This window comes from Microtus ochrogaster, chromosome 10 (assembly GCF_000317375.1).
Source record: "Microtus ochrogaster isolate Prairie Vole_2 chromosome 10, MicOch1.0, whole genome shotgun sequence".
NCBI lineage: Eukaryota > Metazoa > Chordata > Mammalia > Rodentia > Cricetidae > Microtus > Microtus ochrogaster.
This window is the reverse complement of record NC_022016.1, coordinates 66,281,239-66,303,719: the sequence shown is the minus strand read 5'-3', so window position 1 is coordinate 66,303,719 and position 22,481 is coordinate 66,281,239. Positions and strand designations below refer to the sequence as shown.

At 41.5% G+C, this 22,481-nt stretch overlaps 1 protein-coding gene across 3 annotated transcripts in view; it reads right to left on the bottom strand.

The window, feature by feature from the left end:
- Positions 1 to 22,481, bottom strand: part of Patj (PATJ, crumbs cell polarity complex component) — a 317,960-nt gene that overhangs the window by 114,355 nt on the left and 181,124 nt on the right. For all 3 annotated transcript variants that reach the window (XM_013348556.2, XM_026782090.1, XM_026782089.1), the window contains 2 exons: positions 16,945 to 17,141; positions 1,995 to 2,086 (listed from right to left, as the gene is read on the bottom strand). In XM_013348556.2, coding sequence (XP_013204010.1) covers positions 1,995 to 2,086; positions 16,945 to 17,141 — 289 coding nt within the window. The remainder of the gene's footprint in view (positions 1 to 1,994; positions 2,087 to 16,944; positions 17,142 to 22,481) is intronic.

Below are 22,481 nucleotides of genomic sequence, written 5' to 3'. Positions count from 1 at the left end.
ACCAAAGCTTATATTTTTATAAGAACACAATTTCAAGAAAACTAACTCCAAATCCATAGAAGTGCCTTAATCTTCTCAGGGAAGTACCCAGTGATTGACTGACTTGAACCCCTTTTTCAAAGGACAACATGGGAAACCTTACGACATATGAACCCTGTGTGACACACGAATGATATCAAACCCCAGCAGGTCCACATCTGTTTAATCCGCACACAGCCTTTGCAGGCAGTCTCCAAGGCTGAACCTGTGACTTGTGTGGACTTCTCTCAGTGGACGTCTTAGCCTTTTCAGTGACTGGCCTTGCTTCAAATCTGCTCAGGTTACCATAAGCGAACTCACGTGAAACACTTGACAACTGGAAGAGCAAGGAAACCCAAAGAGGATGCTGCTGAGGACTCCTCAGCCGGTGGCACACAAGACACAGAGACACACAAGAAGATCTACCCCTTTGGAACAAAAAAGCCAGATAGGAAGAAAGAGCTCTTAGGTAGGAGAAGAGTATGTAGCTGGAGCGGAGCACCAGGAGGAAGTACAAGGAAGGGCTGAAAGGTGGTGGGAGGGTGTTCAGCTGTACCAGTGCCCAACCTGGGAACAAAACTACCCTCGAATACCAGTGTTCCCAGTGGTGGAGAGGTCTCACTGATGGTAATTAGCAGGGAAGGGAAAAATAACAACCATTTTCATCTTGAAAAGGCAGTGAACATTCTTTCAGCCCTGAAGTTTCCCCTCGTGTCAACCGTTTTACTTGTTGTGCAGCACTGGAGATGGCCTTGAGTATTCCGGGCAAGTGCTCTACTTCCTCTGAGCTGCATCCCCAGCGCATACTGATTACGTTCAAAAATTTTGGTTCATTTATTTTATTTAATGTGCACAAGTGTTCTGTCTGCATATTATATGTACCATGTTCACACCTGGTGCCCAAGGAGCCCAGGAAGAAGGAATTGGGCCTCCTGGACTGGAGCTGCCATATGGATGCTGGGAACTGACCCTGTGTCCACTGCAAGAGTAGCCAATGCTCTTATCCACTGAGACATCTCTCTGGCATGTCATTTTAAAGTTTTGAAACAAAACAATGATGGAGGTAGATGTTTTATGGTGTTCATATGAAAAATGGTAATGGAAGCATAAAGGAAAGACACCCAGAAATACTTAACAAACATGGTTACTTACACCACCTACAAATTACTTAATTTTAACTAACATTTTAGTTAAATAACAGAGACTTAAACAAGCCCATCTCTTACGGGTATAGAAAACTGGCTGCAAGATGTACAGACTCCCAACTCTTCCTGACAAGCACTGTCGGAGCTGATTGGTGAGGTGGTTGAGTGTGGAATCCCAAACACTGCAGAGATGGATTTCCTAAGCTACATTTCTCACTAGCACTTTTTTTCCTAAATGAGAATGTCTTATGCAGCAGGCTGGCCTCCAGCTCTCTGTGCATACAAGTATGACCTTGAACTTCTGACCCCGCCCCCAACCTCTGCCAATTGCTGGAATTATACGCATATACTACTGCATATACTACTGTATCTGGTACTGAAGATGAAGCCAAGATCTAGCATATATGAGCAAGTGCTCTAATACCTAAAATACCCACAACCCTCATCAGCACTCCTGAAAGATGCCCCTACACTTTTCTATGTTCTCTGACTACTGGATCTTTCAGAAAGACAATAATAACTAGTGAATGAAAAGCCATGGTGAAATAGTGAAGGGCTCCATTGCACTTCTACAGAAAAATAGCATCTAGCATACAGACACTTCTATAGGAGCTGAGATTTAAACAACAAGAAACTCAACTACCAATTCCATGTTGTAAAACATGGAAAACCAAGAAGAATCTTGTGGAGTTCAAATACTCCACAGTTTTCTTAAAGTAACAGAAAAGCAAAGTGTGGAATACAGTGACTTTGTTAGACAAAACAAAATAAAACAGTCTTTTGCCAATAATGGTCTCTGCAGAAGAGACTGTATATTTAGGAAAAACTTACCTAATAAAAACCAGTTTGACCCTGGTTGGGGCAGTTTTAATAATGGCAGATGCATTTTGATGACTTCTTCCATAAAGGATCTGATTGTTTATCTGTTTGGGAAAAAAATATACTTGTAAAAATACAACCCATATATTTTACACAATGAATAAATTATATATTACATATATAATATATATATATTATAAAGTACATGCTTGGGATTAAACAATAAAGTCTTCACTTTTAATCATGTGTATAGGATTCACTAATAGTAAAAGTCTCAATATTCTTCATACCACACATTACCAACGTAATTTTAAGCTGTGAAAAGTCTCCTAAACTCCGCTGTGGCTACAGGGAATAAAGGACTCAACTCCTTGGCCCTGTGGCTAAACTTTATAAGAAAGGTAGTTGAGCTCATTGCAAAGTTTTATGGCAGATATTTCATATTCTATGACTTTTCCAGATTCCTAAAGAATGTAGGAAACAGACCAAACTGTAGTATATAAAGAGCTCTGGAGGGCCCATTTTAACACTATGCTGCAAGTGTGTCGTGGTTATTACATAGAATAAATCATTACCACAGGAGAAATATATTATATGCCTGTTTTAAGTTGAATTTTAGGTCAACATTACAAAGTACATTTTACTGATAATCAATGAGTCATCTGTTCCTGTCTAAGGTGTACTGGAATTATAATTTGACTGAAGTCACCTAAATATGCTAGAACAGTAGATCTAAACTGTTTTTATTTCGGATCCTCCCACTGATATGTTATATAATAACTACAATTATTCCCTCTATCATCTGATTCTACTCTCCCCATCTGTTTGGTAAGGAACTAGTGACTTGTAATGTTATGTTATCCCGATGTAGCTGTGGCCTTGATAACTTCTACAGTCTTAGGGATGGTACAGTACACTTAATTATATGCAAGGGGACTGGAGTCTTTCCAAATCGGTGCTTAATCCATCTGCCCTTGATGTCTCTGTAATGCTGAATCTGAAGAAACAATTGACATCTCTTTGAAAACATTGTTTCATCACAGTGGTTACACCCAGAAAGCAAAAGGGAAACAAACACTTCAAATAGTCATGGAAATACTTCTAACTGTGTTAAAGGAAGCCAGTTCATCCCCATGCCTAGGGAGGTATCAGGCAACTTTTATTCTGTCAGGTTTTATTCTTGGCTGAGATCATTAGTCTCAGAGAAGTGCACTGACTCCCACACTCCCAGTTATCTGTAACACGCTTTCCTATGCACTAAAGTGGTCCTGAGAACTGTAAGAAGAAAGCTGTCACAGATCATGGAATCTCTTGATACCTGAAGGAATGCTCCCTTCATATATTCAGACACTCATCTTTTTTGCTGTTAAATTTTAATATTCATACATTTAATACTGTGGTTATACCCCAGATTTCCAACACTAATACAAATGTACAAATACTTTCATGCTCTCACTTTTCATACGGACATGCGCGTGCATGTGCGCGAACACACACACACACACACACACACACACACACACACACACACACACTCACACTGCGGGGGAGCACAGACAGAAAGACACACTGTTTCCTTTCTTTGTCCTTCTGCTTTCCTGTGTTTCCGTCCTGGTGCTAGAGAGTAAACTCAGGCCCTTTCACACACTAAATATGGACTGCAAGGCAAACAGCTGCACACCCAACCTAAACAACATCTTCTCCAACTTAGTCACCAGCCAAAGGTTCTAAGAGTCACGAGAAGAGCTCTGACAGATCAGTGCCATGGCTGCCATTGCTGCTGCTTCCTGCAGTACCAGCAACTGTGGCCTTGAGTGTGGGGGCAGCTGCCTCTTGGCAAAGCTTAGGAAGTGTTACACAGTGGAAAACTGGGAACTGAGCAAGCAGCTCAAGACACAGGGAGAACTTTACTAAAGTAAATCTAAAGGAAAACTAAGATCTCTAGACAAAAACCAAAACAACTAAAAGGCTACAGTAAATTCTTCTTTCTGGCTTTAAAAACGATATAACCAGGGACCAGTGAGATGGCTTAGTGAGTAAAGACACTTGCAGCCATGTCTGAGGATCTGAGTTTGATACTGGGACCCAACATATGCTCACAAGCTGTTCTCTAAACTCTGTACACATAGGTACTCACACACACACACACACTTTCTCTCTCAACTGCACACAGTCTGTATGGAAATTAGAGCACTAATCAATGGGATTGGTATCATCACAAGATGACACATGATTCAGTGTGGTAGTTCATTCCTGTAATCCCAGCACTGACAAAACTAAGGCAGGAGGACTGTGAGTTTGAAGTCAGCCTGGGCTATACCAGGAGGCTCTGCTCAATATAGGGAGTGAGAAGGAACATTGTCAAACTCTTTTTATGAGGCTACAATTACCCTGATACCCAAACCACATAAAGACATTACTAAGAGAGAATTACAGACCAATCTCATTCATGAACATTGATGCAAAAATACTAAAATAAAATACTGGCAAATTGAATCCAAGAACACATCGGAACCATCATCCACCATGATCAAGTCAGCTTCATCCCAGAGATGCAGGGATGGTTCAACATTTGAAAATCTGTCAACCTAATCCACCATATAAACAAACTGAAAAAATAAAAACCACATGATCATCTCATTAGATGCTGAAAAGGCCTTCAACAAAATACAACATTCCTTCATGATAAAGGTCTTGGAAAGAGCAGGGATACAAGGAACCTCATAGAAAAAAAAATTGAGAAGTACACTTGAGCGCATTGGCATAGGGAACCACCTCCTAATTATAACCCCAGCAGCACAGACACTGAGAGAAACAGTTAATAAATTGGACCTCCTGAAACTAGAAAGCTTCTGTAAAGCAAAGGACATGGTCAACAAATGACAGCCTACAGAATGGGAAAAGATCTTCACCAACCCCACATCAGATAGGAGTCTGATCTCCAAAATATACAAAGAACTCAAGAAATTGGTCATCAAAAGAACAAATAATCCAATAAAAAAAAAAGGAGTACAGACCTAAACAGAGAATTCTCAACAGAGGAATCTAAAATGGCTGAAAAACACTTAAGGAAATGCTCAACATCCTTAGTCATCAGAAAAATGAAAATAAAAACAACTGAGGTTCCATTTTACACCTGTAAGAATGGCCAAGATTCAAAACACTGATGACAACTTCTGCTGGAGAGGTTGTGGAGAAAAGGGAACACTCCTGAATTGATGGTGGGAGTGCAAACTGGTACAGTCCCTTTTTATATCATGTGGTGATTTCTCAGAAAATTAGGAAACAACCTTCCTCAAGACCCAGCAATACCACTTTGGGTATATATCCAAAGGATGCTCAACCATGCCACAAGGACATGTTCATAGCAGTATTGTTTGTCATATCCAGAACCTGGAAACAACCTAAATGCCCCTCGACTGAAGGATGGATAAGGAAAATGTGGTACATTTACACAATGGAGTACTACATAGCAGAAAAAAATGACAGCCTGAATTTGGCAGGCAAACAGATGGAGCTAGAAAACATCATTTGAGTGAGATAACCCAGACAGACCCAGAAAGACAATTATCACATGTACTCCCTCATAGGTGGGTTTTAAACACAAAGCAAAGAAAACCAGCCTACAAACCACAATCCCAGAGAACCTTGACAACAATAAAGACCCTAAGGGAAACATACATGGATCTAATCTACATGGGAAGTAGAAAAAGACAAGATCTCTTGAGTAAATTGGGAGCATGGGGACCTTGGGAGAGGGTTGAAAGGGAGGCAAGAAGCAGAGAGGGGAGCAGAGAAAAATGTAGAGCTCAATAAAAATCAATAAAAAGAGAGAGAAGGGAGAGAAAGGAAGGAGTGAACTATGAGGTGTGTGTGTGAGAGAGAGACCTCTCTGGCATTTGTTATAGCTGCCCAAAGTGACAATGGCAATTGCTTGAACTAATTTCTGCTCTTTGAAATGCAAAACTCCAGTGGTGCAGTTTCTTGTCATTCTATGTATCTATGTTAACTTTAACTCTCTTTGCTGTCTCAGAGTCTGATACCCAGGTCTTTGCCTTGACACACACAAAGAAGAAAAAGGAAACAGACTTTCTGTCCACAGGAAATTTCTATGAGATACTTACTATTATTATTTTGGTGTTGGGGATTGAACCTAGGACCTCACACATGCCAAAAAGGTGCTCTTCCATCCAGCCATATCCCCAACCTAATCTTTCTCTATGACTATGTCTTTGTCTGTCTGACTACCCCCCTCCATTTAACCATTTATTTAGAGACAAGGTCTCACTATGTAGCCTAGGCTAGCTTTGAACTTGTCATGTGATCCAGTCTGGCTTTGACAGTGTGATGCTCCTGCCTCAACCTCCTGAGGTTGAAGGCTGTGATTAAAGGTGTTCAACATGTCTGGTGCCTTCTATGTGCCCGAACAGCCATTCTCGCTTTCTGAATTGTTTTGGGTTCCTCTTCTTATCATTGACAATGAGGGACTTCTGTGACTCTAGATATTAATTTCTGTCTTAGCTCTTGACCCCTGGCAATAACAGATATATTTGGGTGAGTTAATTTTCTCCCAGGCTCTGAAATTCAAATCCCATTCATGAACAAACTAAAGCAACTCTGGGTTCCAAGGCCCCAAACAAGAGCCATGCCTGCATTTCCAAGGCTGGGGATCAGTACTGCAGGTTTCCCTGCACATGATTTCCCCTCAGGGTTGCCCTCTGCCTCTGGGGGGGCGGGGAAGAACAAAACCTTAATGTGAGGACAATCCTGTGTAGAGTGGGATAATTAGTTCAGTATTGGTAGTCTGCAGCAGAAGCAGAATTACGGTTAATCCAGTGAAGAATAAGCCAAAGTAAATGGATGTAAATCCTCTCAAACACTGCATAGACTTTCGCTTTAAACGTCTTTAATGAGATTGGTTTTAATCAAATTAACTATGCAAAAATATTAAAGAGAAAAGTTTTCAACTACTCCTAATTTCACACAGTTCGTCTGAACAGAGTATAAATTTATGCTGAAAAGCAGCTCAATTAATCTACTCAATGTATCAAATTGGGAGTAAAAGTTAATTAAGCTAGGGTTGAGAATATTAATTAGACAAAATTAGAATTTAGTTCAAGTAACAGATTTGCCCAAGGTTTGAACATCATGTCATAATTTATTACACTCAACCATCTCCCACCCATGTTTTCTTTTTTTAAAGCAAAATGATGTATTATACAAGCCAATAAACTATCATTAGGGAGCGGAACTGAAACTTCACTGTGAGTGGCTAAGAACGAAGTCAGAGTCCTTCCCCCATCTTCACTCTGAAACACCTTCTGAACATATTTTAAGACACTAGAATCTATACACTAACTTTAAAACAACCATTACTGAAGATAAATCACACAGAAAAACCAACACATTATATTTATAACCATCAGCCTTTTAAAATTTTTGGTACTGAACATCAGACCCAGTACCTGGACTATACCAGTGTTTAACCATGGCAGGAAATTTTAAACTTCAAAACTTTATTTTGAGTCAGGGTCTAAACAAATCGCCTTAGATTCAGGCTCATACCACCTTACCCAGCTGCCAATTAACTCTGGATCAAATAATTCCATTTCAATGGATTTAGCCTAAACAAGTTAAAACTTAGGCATTAAAATGTCATTCACCCTAACTATACTTTAAGAAAGAGCAGGAAAACTGCAGGTTTATCCATCTGTCATCATGGCAACAATGGGAAACAATCGCCCTAAAAAGACCTGGTGAAGGTGACGTCTATCTAGGTGTATGGTTATAAGAAGATAGCAGTACTGAGAGGAAAATGTAGCAGATAAGCAGTTTGAAAATAAAAGTTTCTTTGTGGGTCTAAGGAACTAAACCTAATAGTGGGCTCTGTGGTGACAGGTTTGGGTATCAGTATTTTAACGTGTTTATCATATTTCATTTGTTCTATGTGTATATGCACATATGGTTTGGGTATCAGTATTTTAACATGTTTATCACATTTTATTTGTTCTGTGTGTACATGCACATACATATGCATGTCTGTCATGACATGAGCATGGAGGCATTAATGCAGTCCTCTCTCTCCACCACGGGCTCTGGGGACCCAGTTCCGGTGTGTGTCTGTGATCACAGCATAGGGGGGCTGATCCAGGTTTGTGGGCTGGAAGTTAACTTGGGCTACACTATGAACTCTGTCTGCAAACACAGCTTTGTAATAATTAAAAAATACTTCAAAAAATCTCTTTTATTTCTTCTTTAAAAATAAAAATAAAAAATAAAAGAAAAAGAAGAAAGGGAAAGAAGATGGAGGTGTCCTATTTCCTACACGCAATCCATGGGGATAAATAAATGGTGCAATCTACCTCGTAACAAGAACTGCTACAAATATTGCAGAAAAAAAATGATGGTTTCTGGGAATTTAAGATACTTCAACATAACAATTGAGGGTATGTGTCTTTTGTGCATGTGTCTGTTTGTGTACATGCTCATATGCACCTGTGCAGGTGAGTACCTGTGGAGGCAGAGGCCAGCCTGGGCTGTCTGTCCTTGAGGGACTATCTACCCTGTGTTTAATGACTTTATTTGTGGGGTGTGCGTGTGCGCGCGCACGCGAGAGAGAGAGAGAGAGAGAGAGAGAGAGAGAGAGAGAGAGAGAGAGAGAGAGAGATCCAATGCCACAGGGGCCAGAACCAGCTCCTTGGAGCTGGACTTACAGGCAGTTGTGAGCTGCATAATGCGGCTGCTGGGAAACCAAACACTTGTCCCCCAGAAGAGGAAGCACTCGCTCTTGCCTCCCCTCCAGCTCCACACTGTACTTTTAGAGACAGGTTTCTCACTGGAACCTGAGCTCTCTCAGTAGGCTAGGCTGTCTGGCCGGCAAGCCCAGGGATGATCTGTCTTCTGTCTTCACCTTCTCAGCACTGATGTGACAAGGGCTTTTTACATGTTGTTGGGGACCAAACTCAGGTCCCCATGCTTGTGTGGCAAGAATTCTACCATCTGACCTATCTCTCCACACCAGGCATAATTCTTAATAATATTCTTAGTTGCTGTGGGACAATGGTTTGTAGCCTGTCAATTGTATTTTAATAAAACACTGATTGGTCAGTAGCCAGGCAGGTAGTATAGGCGGGACAACCAGACAGGGAAATGAGAACAGGAGAATTCTGGGAAGAGGAAAGCTTGGTCTGCAGTCCTGACCTGGCCACAGAGCAGGCAAGATGTGACTGCCTCACTGAAAAGGTACCAAGCCACGTGGCTAACATAGATAAGAAAATAATGGGCTAATGTAAGTTATGAGTTAATAAGAAGCCTGAGCTAATGGGCCAATCAATTTATAGTTAATGTAGACCTCTGTGTGATTTCTTTGGTACTTAATAACTGTAGGAACCAGGCAGGACAGAAAACTTGGTCAACATTTAAGCCAGATAAGCAAATAGGACTCAGGTTACTAGTAACCTGAAATTCCTTTACCAACAATATTAAGCTGGGTATGGTGGCATAGGTAGTTGGATCTCTGTGAGTTCATGGCTAGCCTGATATATACAGCTTGCCAGAGCTACATAGTAACCCCCTGTCTCAAAATAAATAAAACCCAATCAGCCAAACAAAGAGAATATCAAGATAAAATGCCTATAGTAGTAATGTTTAGCTTAAGGTTTCTTTCTTCCTCACACAAAAGAGGACATGATTAGAAATCTATCTCAATTCTTAGTTATATTTTCCTCATATTCAAAATATTTCATAAGTCCCTTTACTGACCTACTCAAAAAACTCAGTCTCCAAGATTCTCTTCTCCCCTCCCCTCCCCTCCCCTCTCCTCTCCCCTCTCCTTTTAAAAGTGTTCAAATTTTACTTGTATTGTACATATGGTATACCTGTGTGCGAGCACCCTCACAGGTGCCTACATGGACCACATGTGGAGGGCCACTGCAGGAGCAGAGTCTCTCCCTTCCACTGTGGATTCTGGAGACTCAACTAAGGTCACAGGCATCATGGCAAGCACTTTTACCTTACCCACTGAGGCATCTCACTGGTCCCAGTTTCTAGTTGCAACAATTGTCACCTTGTTTAAAAAAACTGTCCCGCAGAGGCACGATGGCATCCTCTGCACCTAAGAATGTTTAGCACATACCTCATATAGTCTAGCACTGCCCTTCAGCATGAGCCTGAGACAGGCCTCAGTATAATGAGGACTCAGAGACTCACAAGCTCAATGATTATAAGAGTTTAAGGTATGAAGTGATGCTGACAGAATGCAGGCCCAAATCTCCAGGTCCCCAAACCCCAAGTAGGTCTGGGGTCGCTGCAGCATGTCACAGAATACTCAGTAGGTGTCAGGGAACTCCTTTGCTTCTCTTAATCCTTAATGGAAGCAATCACTCATATCTTATTCCAGCCAATTCCCAACCCACGCAAAAAATGTACCCACCTCCCAATTCTCAGCGAGGCCAAGGTAGAAGAACCTTCAAGCACTAACTCATGATCCTGTAAGCAATGCTAGTCACCAAAAATAAAAAAATACAAGAAAGTAAAAGGGGAACTGGTAGGGAAAGAGTGGAAATCAGGGGGAGGGGAGAAGAGAGGGTAATGGGGCAAATATGATCAAAATATGTTACATACATGCGTGAATATTTCATAACTTTCATAACATAATAAAGTTAGTATATCATTTAGGATATGCTAATTAATCTTTAAGACACCCTCTCCTCATCAGTTTTGCTTTCTAAGGTTTCAGATCAAATGTGGTCTGAAGGTGTTTAATGAAAAACTCCAGAAATCCTTCATACTTTAAAAAAGATTTTTTTGGAACTGGGAGTAGTGGCGCACGCCTTTAATCCCAGCACTCAGGAGGCAGAGGCAGGCGGATCTCTGTGAGTTCAAGACCAGCCTGGTCTACAGAGCTAGTTCCAGGACAGGCTCCAAAGCCACAGAGAAACCCTGTCTCGAAAAACCAAAAAAAAAAAAAAAAAACAAAAAAAAACCAAACAAAGAAATGCCACAAATATTCTGGTGACTCAGACATCCGAAAGAGGAAAACACAGTAATACACTTGAACAGAAAACTCATTTGTGAAACTTTATTACAGTACTTTTGCCTCATTGTTATACTGTACGAGTTACTGTTAATACTGCACTATGCCTAATTTATAAAGCCAACTTTGTCATTAGTCTATGTGTATGGGGAAAATGTAATATAAACTGGGTACTGGGGTTTATGCCTGCAATCCTAGGTCATGATTCAGGACAACTAACCTGAGTTTGAAGCCATCCTGAGCTACTTAGTGAGTTCTGGATAAGCCTGGTCTAAAGAGGGAGAACTTGTCTAAAAATCAAATGAAAACAAAATTAAACGAAACAATAATGATGATGGTAATCAGTCTTATTATGAAACACCAGTACTACCCATGGTTTCAGGAATCTATGAGGGGGTCTTGCAATGTATCACCTTTTGGGCAGGGGTGTTATACAGCACAATTAGGGAAGTAAAAATTCCTATTATGCAAATGCAAACAGATTGTATATGTGGTCAACAGAACAACCCCCAGAATACCCTCAGTGTATATTTTCCCAGGCTGCACCTCAGTATAGCCTCAAGATAGTAAAGGAGGACCACGCTGAATAAAGAGGGCTGAAAGAGTGTAGTACAATCATTACCAGTCGTGTTACACACCAAGAAGAGCCACAGAAACCCGAGGCTTAATGATCTGTTTCTTCCGTTCTTGACATTTCATTTTCGCCACTAATGTGACTAGATTTAGAATCACCTAGGAGACACATCTGTTCCAGACAGCTGTGATTTAGGAGGACAGATACAATCTGCATATGTGTGGCACCATCCCACATGGGGGAAAAAAAAGGGAAAAAATGAAAAGATAATCGGAGTACTAGCAGTCATCGGTCTGCTTCCTGATTGCGGAAACACGTGACCAGCCCCCTCATGTTCCTGTCTCACATCCCTGCTATGATGGACTATATCCATTTGAACCATAAACCAAAATAATTCTTCCTTACTTATGTTGTGGCTGATATTTTCCTTCCTTGAGTTGCATTGGTTAGGTATTTTGTCATAGCAATGAGGAAAATGTCCAATACACCTTCATTTTGCTTTGTTTTCTAAGGTCTTAAGATAATTTGGCTCACTGCAGAGACCTCAGAACTTCTGTGAGAACAACAATGAGGACCACAGCAATCAGACGTGAATGACTACTATTCCTTCCACAAAACAGTAAGCGTGGAGCTTTCAGGGATGAAAAGACAATGAGGTGCAACTAAATAATTCAAAACTCCTCCCCTAACAAGCTGTCGTCAGAAACAGAAATGGCAAAAATAGAGCTGAAGCCTTCACAGCTGGAAGCTCCGGCAGAAAACCAGGACACTCAATGCAAACTAGGTTTTACACAATAGCTTCTATGCCTGAAAATAAAGCCCAAGTCTACGGTAGAAATGAGGGCAAGCTCTTCAATTATGAAGTTCAGAAGCTCCCAGGCTGTACATGAACAAGTTCAAAAGAGGACTGCCTTCCTTCTTCGGTTCTTAATAGAGGAGCATGATTTTATCAATTACATTCTTCTTTTAATGAACATAGACTTGCATTACATTTTAAGATGGATAATATCATATGGAATTGCAATGTGAGAATCTAAGGCAGGATAGAAAAACAAAGTTTAGGGACCACAGGAAGGCATAGGAGGCTTTCACTTGAGCCTGGTTGTCTTTTTACTAGTTAAGAGTCCAGAATTCTGACACAACTAACAAATCTGGTGTAAAGAGTGTCTATATAGACCAGATGTGATGGTACACACCTTTAATCCCAGCATGACTTTACTTTGGCATGTATGAAGGTCGTATTCAGGACCTACTCACAATACTCATTTGTGTTAACTTTGATCGATCCATTTTTAAATAGTTTTTGGGTATTAAATACAGCTGTCTGTTTGTTGAGATAGGGTCTCAGTTTCTAGTCCTGACTGACCTGCAGCTCACAGTGTAGACCAGGTTGGCCTTGAGATCACAGAGATCTGCCTACCTCTGCCTCCTGAATGCTGGGATTAAAGGCACGTGACACCACACCTGGCCAAATACAGCTTTAATATGCATTATATTCATATCTAAACCATTCATGTCAAAGCCATTTGAAGTCACTGCCACAGTAAAAGAAAACCAAAAACCTAGTCAATCAATTCTGCATGAGTAGATATTAAGTACCAATTCTGCCAAAAATTTATGGAGAAACATAATTTTGTTTCAATTTTGAAATCCTATTCCTCAGACTGTTTTTATACCAGGAGATTTTATTATATGAAGTATCTTAGGGCAAAGTTCTTTCATTAAAAATACTTGATAAATACACCCGGCTATGGTAGTGTGGATGACATGAGCTTCTGAGTATAAATTAAGAGATTTTATCCCACGGATGCACAAAATCTAGCGATTTACTTACTAGCTTCCATACCACAGCCCAAATCATATGTAAGCTTTCCAAAATGTTTCAAATCTAATTTGCTGGCAAGGAACAGCTGTAGGCCAATGCCGACACCAAGGAAGGCTGCATGATGCGGTGATAAGCACCTGGGCGGATCAACTCACTTTTGTGATTATAGTGGGTTTTTTTTCATGACGAGATCTGAATTGACCCCTGGTTTTATGCCTCTATCCCTGGAAGGTATGAGAGGTACTCACACCTCCTCTTTTCCACTGTACATGTACTGGACAGGACTCAGTTTAGGCTTCTGCAGGTTCCATAGCTCCACACAGCAGCCTAATCCATTCTGTTTTGAGCTGCCCTGTCTTCTCACACGTGCATGGTAAGGAGGATTATAAATGAATCCTATATTCATACGGCAGCACTGTGGCCCAGCATTGCGCTGGGAAAGCCAGTGTTCTACTGCAAGCCTCATTCTGTGTACATGGTAATTATATGGTAACGCTTTCTGAAATTAATTCAGTAACCCTCACATTAGAACTGAAAGGAAGGGTAAAGGAGCTGAGATTTAATCACATTGTCTTCTGGGAGCTTAACAGAAAATTCCTTTTACACATGAACTACGCCATCGCCCCACAGAACTCATGATTATTCTACTACTACAGTGCAATTGCACACCGCCAGGACTGCGGCAACCACAGGCCCCAAACCGGTCACACACAAGGCTCTGGGAGAAAAGCGGAGTTTCTGATTTAAAAGGAGACAGGATATGTTCTTGATAATTATTTTACTTCTTAACTGGACTTCAGAGTCTTAAGCAAATGGATCAACTGTAAATCTGAGAGGCAGTGAGCAAAGGCATGACAGAACAGTCATGGCCGGGTAATGATGGAACTATGAATCAGAAAGAGAACTATGAAAATACGCAAGCCACAAGACTGAACCCAATTCAGGGTTGAGGCTATAAAATAACCATATTTTGGGTGAGAGTTTACAAATACCCATGGTTCGCTCCATTTCTTAAAACCCATTTGCACAATGCAGCGTTCCCAACCATCTAATGTTCTGCAATGTTCACGGTCATGCTAGATTTTAGCTTTTCTGATTCACATCATTAAATCAGTTTTCTATTCTCAGCCAGCAAGCACATCCCAACTCCTCATCTGTTAAAGAAAAAGTACTGCGTTTTCCCTGAGCTATAAAAAGAAACCAGGGAATATTTTCCCATATCAATTTATTTTCTATCATTCTTGACCTGAAGTCAAAACGGTTACAAGAGAAGATAGATTACAACTGCCTAAGAGCCGGGGGTTTGGTAAGGTGCTGCATGAAATTACTAAGGAATAAGACACTGCTTGGACATGACTTCACAGACAGTAATATCAATATAAACAAACTAAAAAGACAAAAATACATATATACAGAAATGATAGTTTTTGATCCTATCAGTTAAAGTATGTCAGAGACTGTGGCAACACCTAGCTTACCATATTTGTCACTAACTTCCCCAAAGGAAGGGTTGCCCAAGGTTAATGTGGCCCAACCACTGTACTGCTAGCTCTGTGAGAACAGGACTCAGTTCATGCAATACCTGCTACAGGACAGCCCCATCTGAGGGTCTGATGTAAGTGATTCCAACTACAAACCAAAAGAGGCTATGAGCAAAGCAGTAATATTTAATAACAAGAACCATGATGAAGCAATAATGAGAAGTAACATGAGTAAATAGCTCTCTCAAGATGATTAAAGCAAAGGAAATTTTATTCAACTCAGGGAGAGGTCACAAAAATAAGTATATGTATTTTGGACTTATTTTTAGATATTTCAAGAAGATATTTGCTAAAAGATTTGAAAAAGCTGAGGCTGAAGAGAGATGGTAATTGACAATAAAATCTGTGTCCCAACATATTTTTATTTGTTGCCACTTGGCAGAAACTAGAGCGTCTCTGGGGAGGGTAAAAGGAGCTGATACAGCCACACTGAATCTACTTGATCTCTGCGTCTGTAACTGATATAACAAAAAGACCAGATCCAGAAGGTTAGAGGAAGGAAAAGGAAAAATACAAGGTCAATGCTAGTATTCAGTTTTTTTGCCCCATGCCTGACGGAGGAAGTAGGATTAGCTAGCAGCTAACTCACTGCTAGGCTGCATCACGATAATGTTAGAAGACACGGATTTGGGCTCTCTCCTTAGTTTTGGCAGAGAAGTGCTCCTTTTGTAGTTTTCTAGTTGATCAGTGTGCTAAATTCATCTTTGCTCCTAACATCTGGTTTCTGGCTCCCAATCCTGATTTCTGTTCTGATGAGCGATGGGATCAGGGTCTGGGCACCCTTACAAGGGCTCTACCGCTGAGTTATACCTGCACTCAGTCTCTAGCCCTGTGTCCTTCCTGGATCATGGGGGATGGGGTGTATGTTCAACACTTTTAAACACTGCTTTTTCTGCTGATGTCCAGCCCTACCAGGAGCCCATTAAGAGCCACCTCATGGTGCTGGACAGATTGCTCAGTAGTTAGGGACACTGGATGCCCTTCCAGAGGACCCACATTTGATTTTCCAGTACATATATGGTGGCTAATAACTGTCTAGCTCTGATGTCTGCTTCTGGCCTCCACAGGCATCAGGCATGTAGATGGTACACAGACATACACATGAGCAAAACACTTGTACACATAAATTAAAAAGAATAGCTTCAGCTGGGAGGTGGTACCTGTAACCCCAGCCCTCAGGAGGCAGAGGCAGGTAGATCTCTGTGAGTTTGAAGCCAACTTGGTCTACAGAGTGAGTTCCAGGACAGCCGGGGTTATGTAGTGATAAACAAAAGTGAGAGAGGTAGTTTCCACCCAAGGTTCTGAAGCAAATCAGCAACAACTAAGTGTGGTGCAGACTTGGGGGAAGCAGTAACTCGCTGGGCTCGCCCTTTCCCCATCGCTTTCCTTCACCACTTCAGCCTCAGCCCCAGCCCCAGCCCCAGGGGTTTCCAAACAGGAGCTAAAGGAATGACCTTGAAGCATGGATTATAATGGTTAATATATTTTGTCAAATTTTACCTTTTTTTTTTTTTAATAATTATACTAGTGGGTACCAACCCCTAGGGAGGCTGAGTTACAGAGCAAGAAGGGCACATTCCCAGGTCTGGCTCCTCGGCAGGTAAGGGTGTTAGGTGGAGGGAAGAGAGATGCTGGTCTCCTTGCATTGGCTGCAGATGTAGAAGGCATGTTCTAAGTCTGAAGGGGAAACCATCCGCACACGCTCAGAGGCCGCTACTTCATACAGACACTAGGATGCCTAGTGCCCTTGTGACTGGCCTCTCCTAAAAGCCACATGCTGGAACCTGTTTCCCAAGAGGCCTTAACAGTGGGTAAACACAATCAAGAAGTCAGAAGAGGAAAAAAGGTGCCCTGGGATAAAAGGCAATGAGTCTACAGACTCTGCTGGCTCTAACTTACTTGTAACAGCATCCAAGTTGGCTTCCTGTATGCGACCCTCAGTACCTAGTCTGCGCACTAAAGGACAAGCTGAGAAGATGGGCTCTCACCTCCAGCAGCTCGTCTCCAACCCGCATCCGTCCATCTGCAGCAGCAGGCCCCTCTGGTTTGATGCCCACCACGAATATGCTCATCCGTGACCTGTCCTTATTGCCAGCAAGACTGAGCCCCAGGCCATTCTTATCCTTGTCCAGCTCGATAATGTGCAGTTCTCCAGGCAGGTCTGCGTACCTTTGCCGGATCTTTTCTATATTAGAAATGAAAAGAAAATAGAGCATGAGTCTTTATTACTGAGATGTCAGCATTCTCCCATTTTAGTGTGGTTCATCTTCAGGGCTGTCTTAGAATAAATCACTTAAGGCTTTCATGGCCTTGAGGGCAAGCTATTGTTAGCAGTTACTTTTATCTCCACATAAGTTTAGACTGCCCACCAAACTTCTCACTTCTGGTTCCCATTAGCTTAACCTTCCGTGAACTGTTTCTTTCCTTCAGAGAGTTACCAAAATATGGATAAATTATGGCCCCAAGCCTTGCCACAAAGGTTTAGAAAATTTAATAACAGTGAGGTATGAACAAAGTATTTGGCTTTAGAGGTAAATTATTGAACCAAACAGTTATTGTTTCTACTCTCATAAACTTAAGATTTGGCCAGAAAGAGAATCAACAATTTATTATACTTAAAATATATTTTAAAATATTTATGTTTGTCACGCTACGGATTGAACCTCAGGTCATGTGTGTGATTGGCAAGAGGCTTTCCAGTCGCCCATAAGCCCCTACCTTAAAATATAATCTTGAAAATGTAGAAACAGCATAAAGTAAAACTGCATCAAGTAAAAGGAAGGGTAACCAAGGTTGTCTGTTTAGCTGTTGGATCTAAGAGCGATCCACAAACAGCCACACACTCATCCATCAGTGCACTGTCTCATCGCTATGGAGCTCTACTTCTTCACTATGATGAAGGTCCTAATAAGCCATAGTTTGGACATGTTCAATAGTTCTAGCTTTCCATCTTCTCCCGCACCTTGCATGCTGGCTAGTTTGTTGCCAACAGGACACAAGATAGCATGAACTCGGAAGAGGGAACCTTGACTGAGAGAATGGTCCCATCAGATTGGCCTACAGATGCATTATCTCGATTGATGATAGATAAAGGAAAGTCAGCCTAGGTGTGCAGTGACCCACGGTTATATAGGAAAGCAGGCCGCTTCAGCCTTGAGGAGCAAGCTAGTTATCAGTGTTTCTCCACAATCTCTGATTCAGTTCCTGCCCCTACTTTCCTTCATGAGGGACTATCAGCTATAAGCAGACATAAGCTTTTCCTCTCCAATCTGTTTTTGGTCAGTTTTTATCACAGAAACAGAAAGCAAGCTAGGAGGCCCTGTCACCTCTACACTATGATCTAAACTACCCAGCTCAGTTCTGGTTGGAACACTTCTCACTTGTTCTGGTTCCATACAACAAAACCGCACTGGTGCATCAACAGGAGACGATACTGCTCACAGCCGCTCTTGCATCCCACACAGTGCCAGCTCAGGAGTAAATCACAGAAAGGAAGAGGTAAAATAAATGCAGGTTTAGATGACAATGGCTATGGACTACCAAGACACAAATTCCATGCCGGCAGATGCACACGAAGCTGGATGTGACAGAAAATGCTTTTAGGTCCAGCATGCACGAAACTGAGGCAGGGGAATCTTCAGTTCAATGGCAGCCTAGGCATATTATATCATATGCCTTGATATGTATATCAAGGCCCTGTCTCAAACAAAACAAAAGTCTAGAGAAGGCAAACAATAGAGATGTATAGTGTGTGTGTGTAGTGTGTGTGGTTTTTAGGGCTGAAATAATAGCTTACTGAACCTGGGATCACCGATAGATGAGGCTCGGTGGCCAATGAACTCCAGGGCTCATCTCATCTCTGCCCCAGTGCTGGGCTATCAGACTTGCTTCTGGGCTGGAGACCCAAGGCAGGTCCTCATGCTTCTACAGCGAGCACTTTACCTCCCGCCCACTGGTCTTGATGTCACATCAGTTCTTGAGCTGGTATAATTTTATTTTTCTGTTGCTGTGCTTCACTGAGAGCCTGGCTTCACACTCAGTATGTGGCTGAGGATGACCTTGCACTTCTGGCCATTCCATCTGACCTCTCAAATGACAGGAGTGACGGGTATGACACTCTTGCCTGGCATGCTCTGATCTCTCCCTCCTCTAACAGACAGGAGATTCAGCAAGGGGGAAAAAAAAAACAAAAACAGACTGCTCTCTTATGAAACTCATTATGTAATGGCCAATTTGTGGTTTAGATCTGAAATGTCCTCACTGCTTCTACATAAAGACTTGGTTCTGTAATGGGGCTAGGCCAGAACATGGGGAATGAGCAGATCATAATGGCTCTGACTGAATCAGTGAAATAATCCATGATGGATTCGTAGCTTAAGGGACTTGGGGAAGTGGGTATTGTTGTAAAAGCAAACTCTGTTTCCTGGACACCATGAAAACACTTTAACATGATTCAAACTAAGAACATATTCGGGAGACAGACGAATCCCAGGAATGTAAACACTTAAAAGTCAGGAAATCTTTCATGGGTAATCACCATGGCAGGAGCCTAAAGGACAAAGTTCAAGGATGATATTCATAGGTAGAGATAGCTATGTATTTTTAAGATTAAAAATAAAGAGGCAGTGGTGGCGCACACCTTTAATCCCAGAATTTGGGAGAAAAAGGCAGGTGATCTCCAGGTTGGAAGCCAACCAGGTCTGCATAGTGAGTTCCAGAACAGCCAGGGATACACAGAGAAACACTGTCTCAAAAACAAAAACAAAAACAAAAACAAAAACAAAACAATGAACAAACAGCTGGGAAAACAGGATATTTTCTGATGTTATATCCATCCACAGGTAGAAAAGAAAAACAAAACAAAGAGATGCAGTAAATAAATAAATAAATCAGAAAAAAGGCATCTATCTCTAACACATAAGCTCAAAAGGCACAGGTATGCGAGGAAATGCTTAAATTTACTAGGAAGTTTAGAATTGCAAATTAAGTGGGATGTCCAGGGCAGGTTTGTAGACCAGGAATGGAACCTATTATGCATGAGGCCCTGAGTCCCATCCCCACTTACATTCACCCAAACAAATGATTATCAGAATAACAAATGAGACATTAAGTCAATCAAAATAGTGCACATTAACAGACTGCCAAGGATAAAAAGCTTATCCCCAGCCTTTGCAGAACTAAGGACATACACTGGGCTGAAAGTGCTGATAGTCACTGCCACTCCGAACAGTTATCCAGCTTTAACCGCTTTAAACCAGCAATTCCAATCTTGCTACATGCAGCTTCCCAAAGTGACATTAAGACATAGGTGTTGTCTTAATTAGGGTTATTGTTGCTGTGATAAAAAACACCATGACCAAAGCAACTTGAGAAACAAAGGGTTTATTCACTCACAGTTCCATATAACAGTTCATTATGCAAAGCAGGGAGGGCAGGAACTGAATCAGGGCAGGAACCTGGAGGCAGGAGCTGATACAGGCCATGGAGGGGTGCTGCTTACCGGCTTGTCAGTCTGCTTTGTTATAGAACCCAGGACCACCAGCCCAAGGATGGCACCACCCACAATGGGCAGGGCCCTCAATCACAAATTAAGAAAATGCCCAACAGGCTGGCCTACAGTTCCATCTTCTGGAGGCATTTTCTCAATTGAGGTCTCTCCTTTCAGATGACTTTAGCTTGTGTCAATCTGATGTCAGCACAGGTGTCAAGAGGACATGGAGGTTGGCTCCAGTGCTATCTAAGACAGCAGGGAGTTGGAGGTAACCACGGTTAGGGATGTCTCAGCATGACACAGGTGGTGAGAGGCGAGGCCTCAGTGCTGAGTGACAGAAGAGGAACAGAACCGAGTCCACACCATTCCTCTATCATATCACTCAGTACATATTTATAAGTGTGTACACAAAAAACTGAACACTTAAAACATTAGAATGATTCCTGCTGAGGGCAGAAAGGGGGAGGAGTAAAAGGGACTGAGGGAAAGCAGAGGCTAAAGCAGTGAAGGCTGAGAATGGGATGGTTGTAGAAAGACTACATTAGCATATATAAACATATGTTTAACATATATTAACATAAAGAAAACTCCAGGTTCACAACTCCCCTGGGCAATCCTCAGAGAGAAAGCAAACTCTACTGATGCCATTAACCATGCATCCCATTGCTTGGATGTGTAAGCCAGTAAGGAGAAGGAGAACTGGCCTGTGGCAAACCTCGTACCCAGTGAGCAGAAGTGTGTTAGGCCCGGGGAATCTCTAATATTCAAATGGACTCCTAGCGGGTTAGGGTGGAGTAGATAAAGGGTCAAGTTTGAATGCAGCTGAGTCACTTAATGTCTTTGGTTTGTCGATCTGCTACAAGCACAACCTATTTATAAAAATAAGCCTTCCTTAAAAGCAGATGCTCCCTGAAATATAAGTGTTCAAATAATGAAGAGGAAAGAGAAATCATGATTTGCTTCCATTTGAAATCAATGATGTTTGAAATCAATCTTGATATCAAAACTATTATTTTCTTAATTTTGTATGAAGAAAACTGCCTTTAGAAAGGAGTGAAGTTTCTCTCATGATAATATTTAAAAAACAACAACAACAAAAAGCCATATAGTCCCACATAGTCCTCACTGGGAATCCCATGGAAGGGACCAACACCAGCCTCTACTCCTCCAGGCTATTCCCTGTGAAGAGTACCAGGCAGGCTTCTCACGATGTACAGAGACCACTGCAGGACCAGTGCTGACCGTGGATGTAAACCAAACTGGGACAGCTTGACAGCTGACAAAAATAGTTTCAGTTAGGAATGATGAAAAGGCTCTGAGGATACATGGGGAAGGCTGTACCATAGCAGTGAACTTAACAACAGGATATCCAAACATTGCTAAAATGGTAAATTCGTCATGTTCTTTAAACATAAACATACAAAGCCCTATCATGAATCTAATGGACTTCAGAAACTCCGTTTTCATAGTCATCCATATAGGACCTAAGAAGTAGACGTATTATCCTCACTTCGTGAGACTAGAAAGTTAATTTTCCTGGCCTGAATTTTTAATGCGACAATTACACACCAACGGAGTCAATGAGCAAATATTAATGGAATCCACTTGACATTAAAGTTGTAAAACAAAAGGAATCCATTTGGTGAAATCTGTCACAAGCATACATCTGACTAGTTATAACTAAGAAAATAAGAGCTTCAAGGAAAAAAAATATAACCCAAGGGCTAAAACTACTTATTTACTTTATTTTTATTTATTTAGTGTCTCCCACACCCAAACAAATCCAGAGCCTTACATGTGTGACAAATACCTAACCACGGAGCCACATCCCCTGTCTCCACCCATTTAGTGAGTCAACAGGAACACCAATAATGTCCACAAACTGTAGTCAACTGAAGATTGGTTGGTACATGGTGTTGGGGCCTCCAGATCACTTCCAATAATTCTGTATCTAGCTTGCTCCACTTTTAATTTATTTAATGCTAACAAATGAGTCTGTCAGCTTCCAGTAACATCTTCTTATGTTTTTTTTTT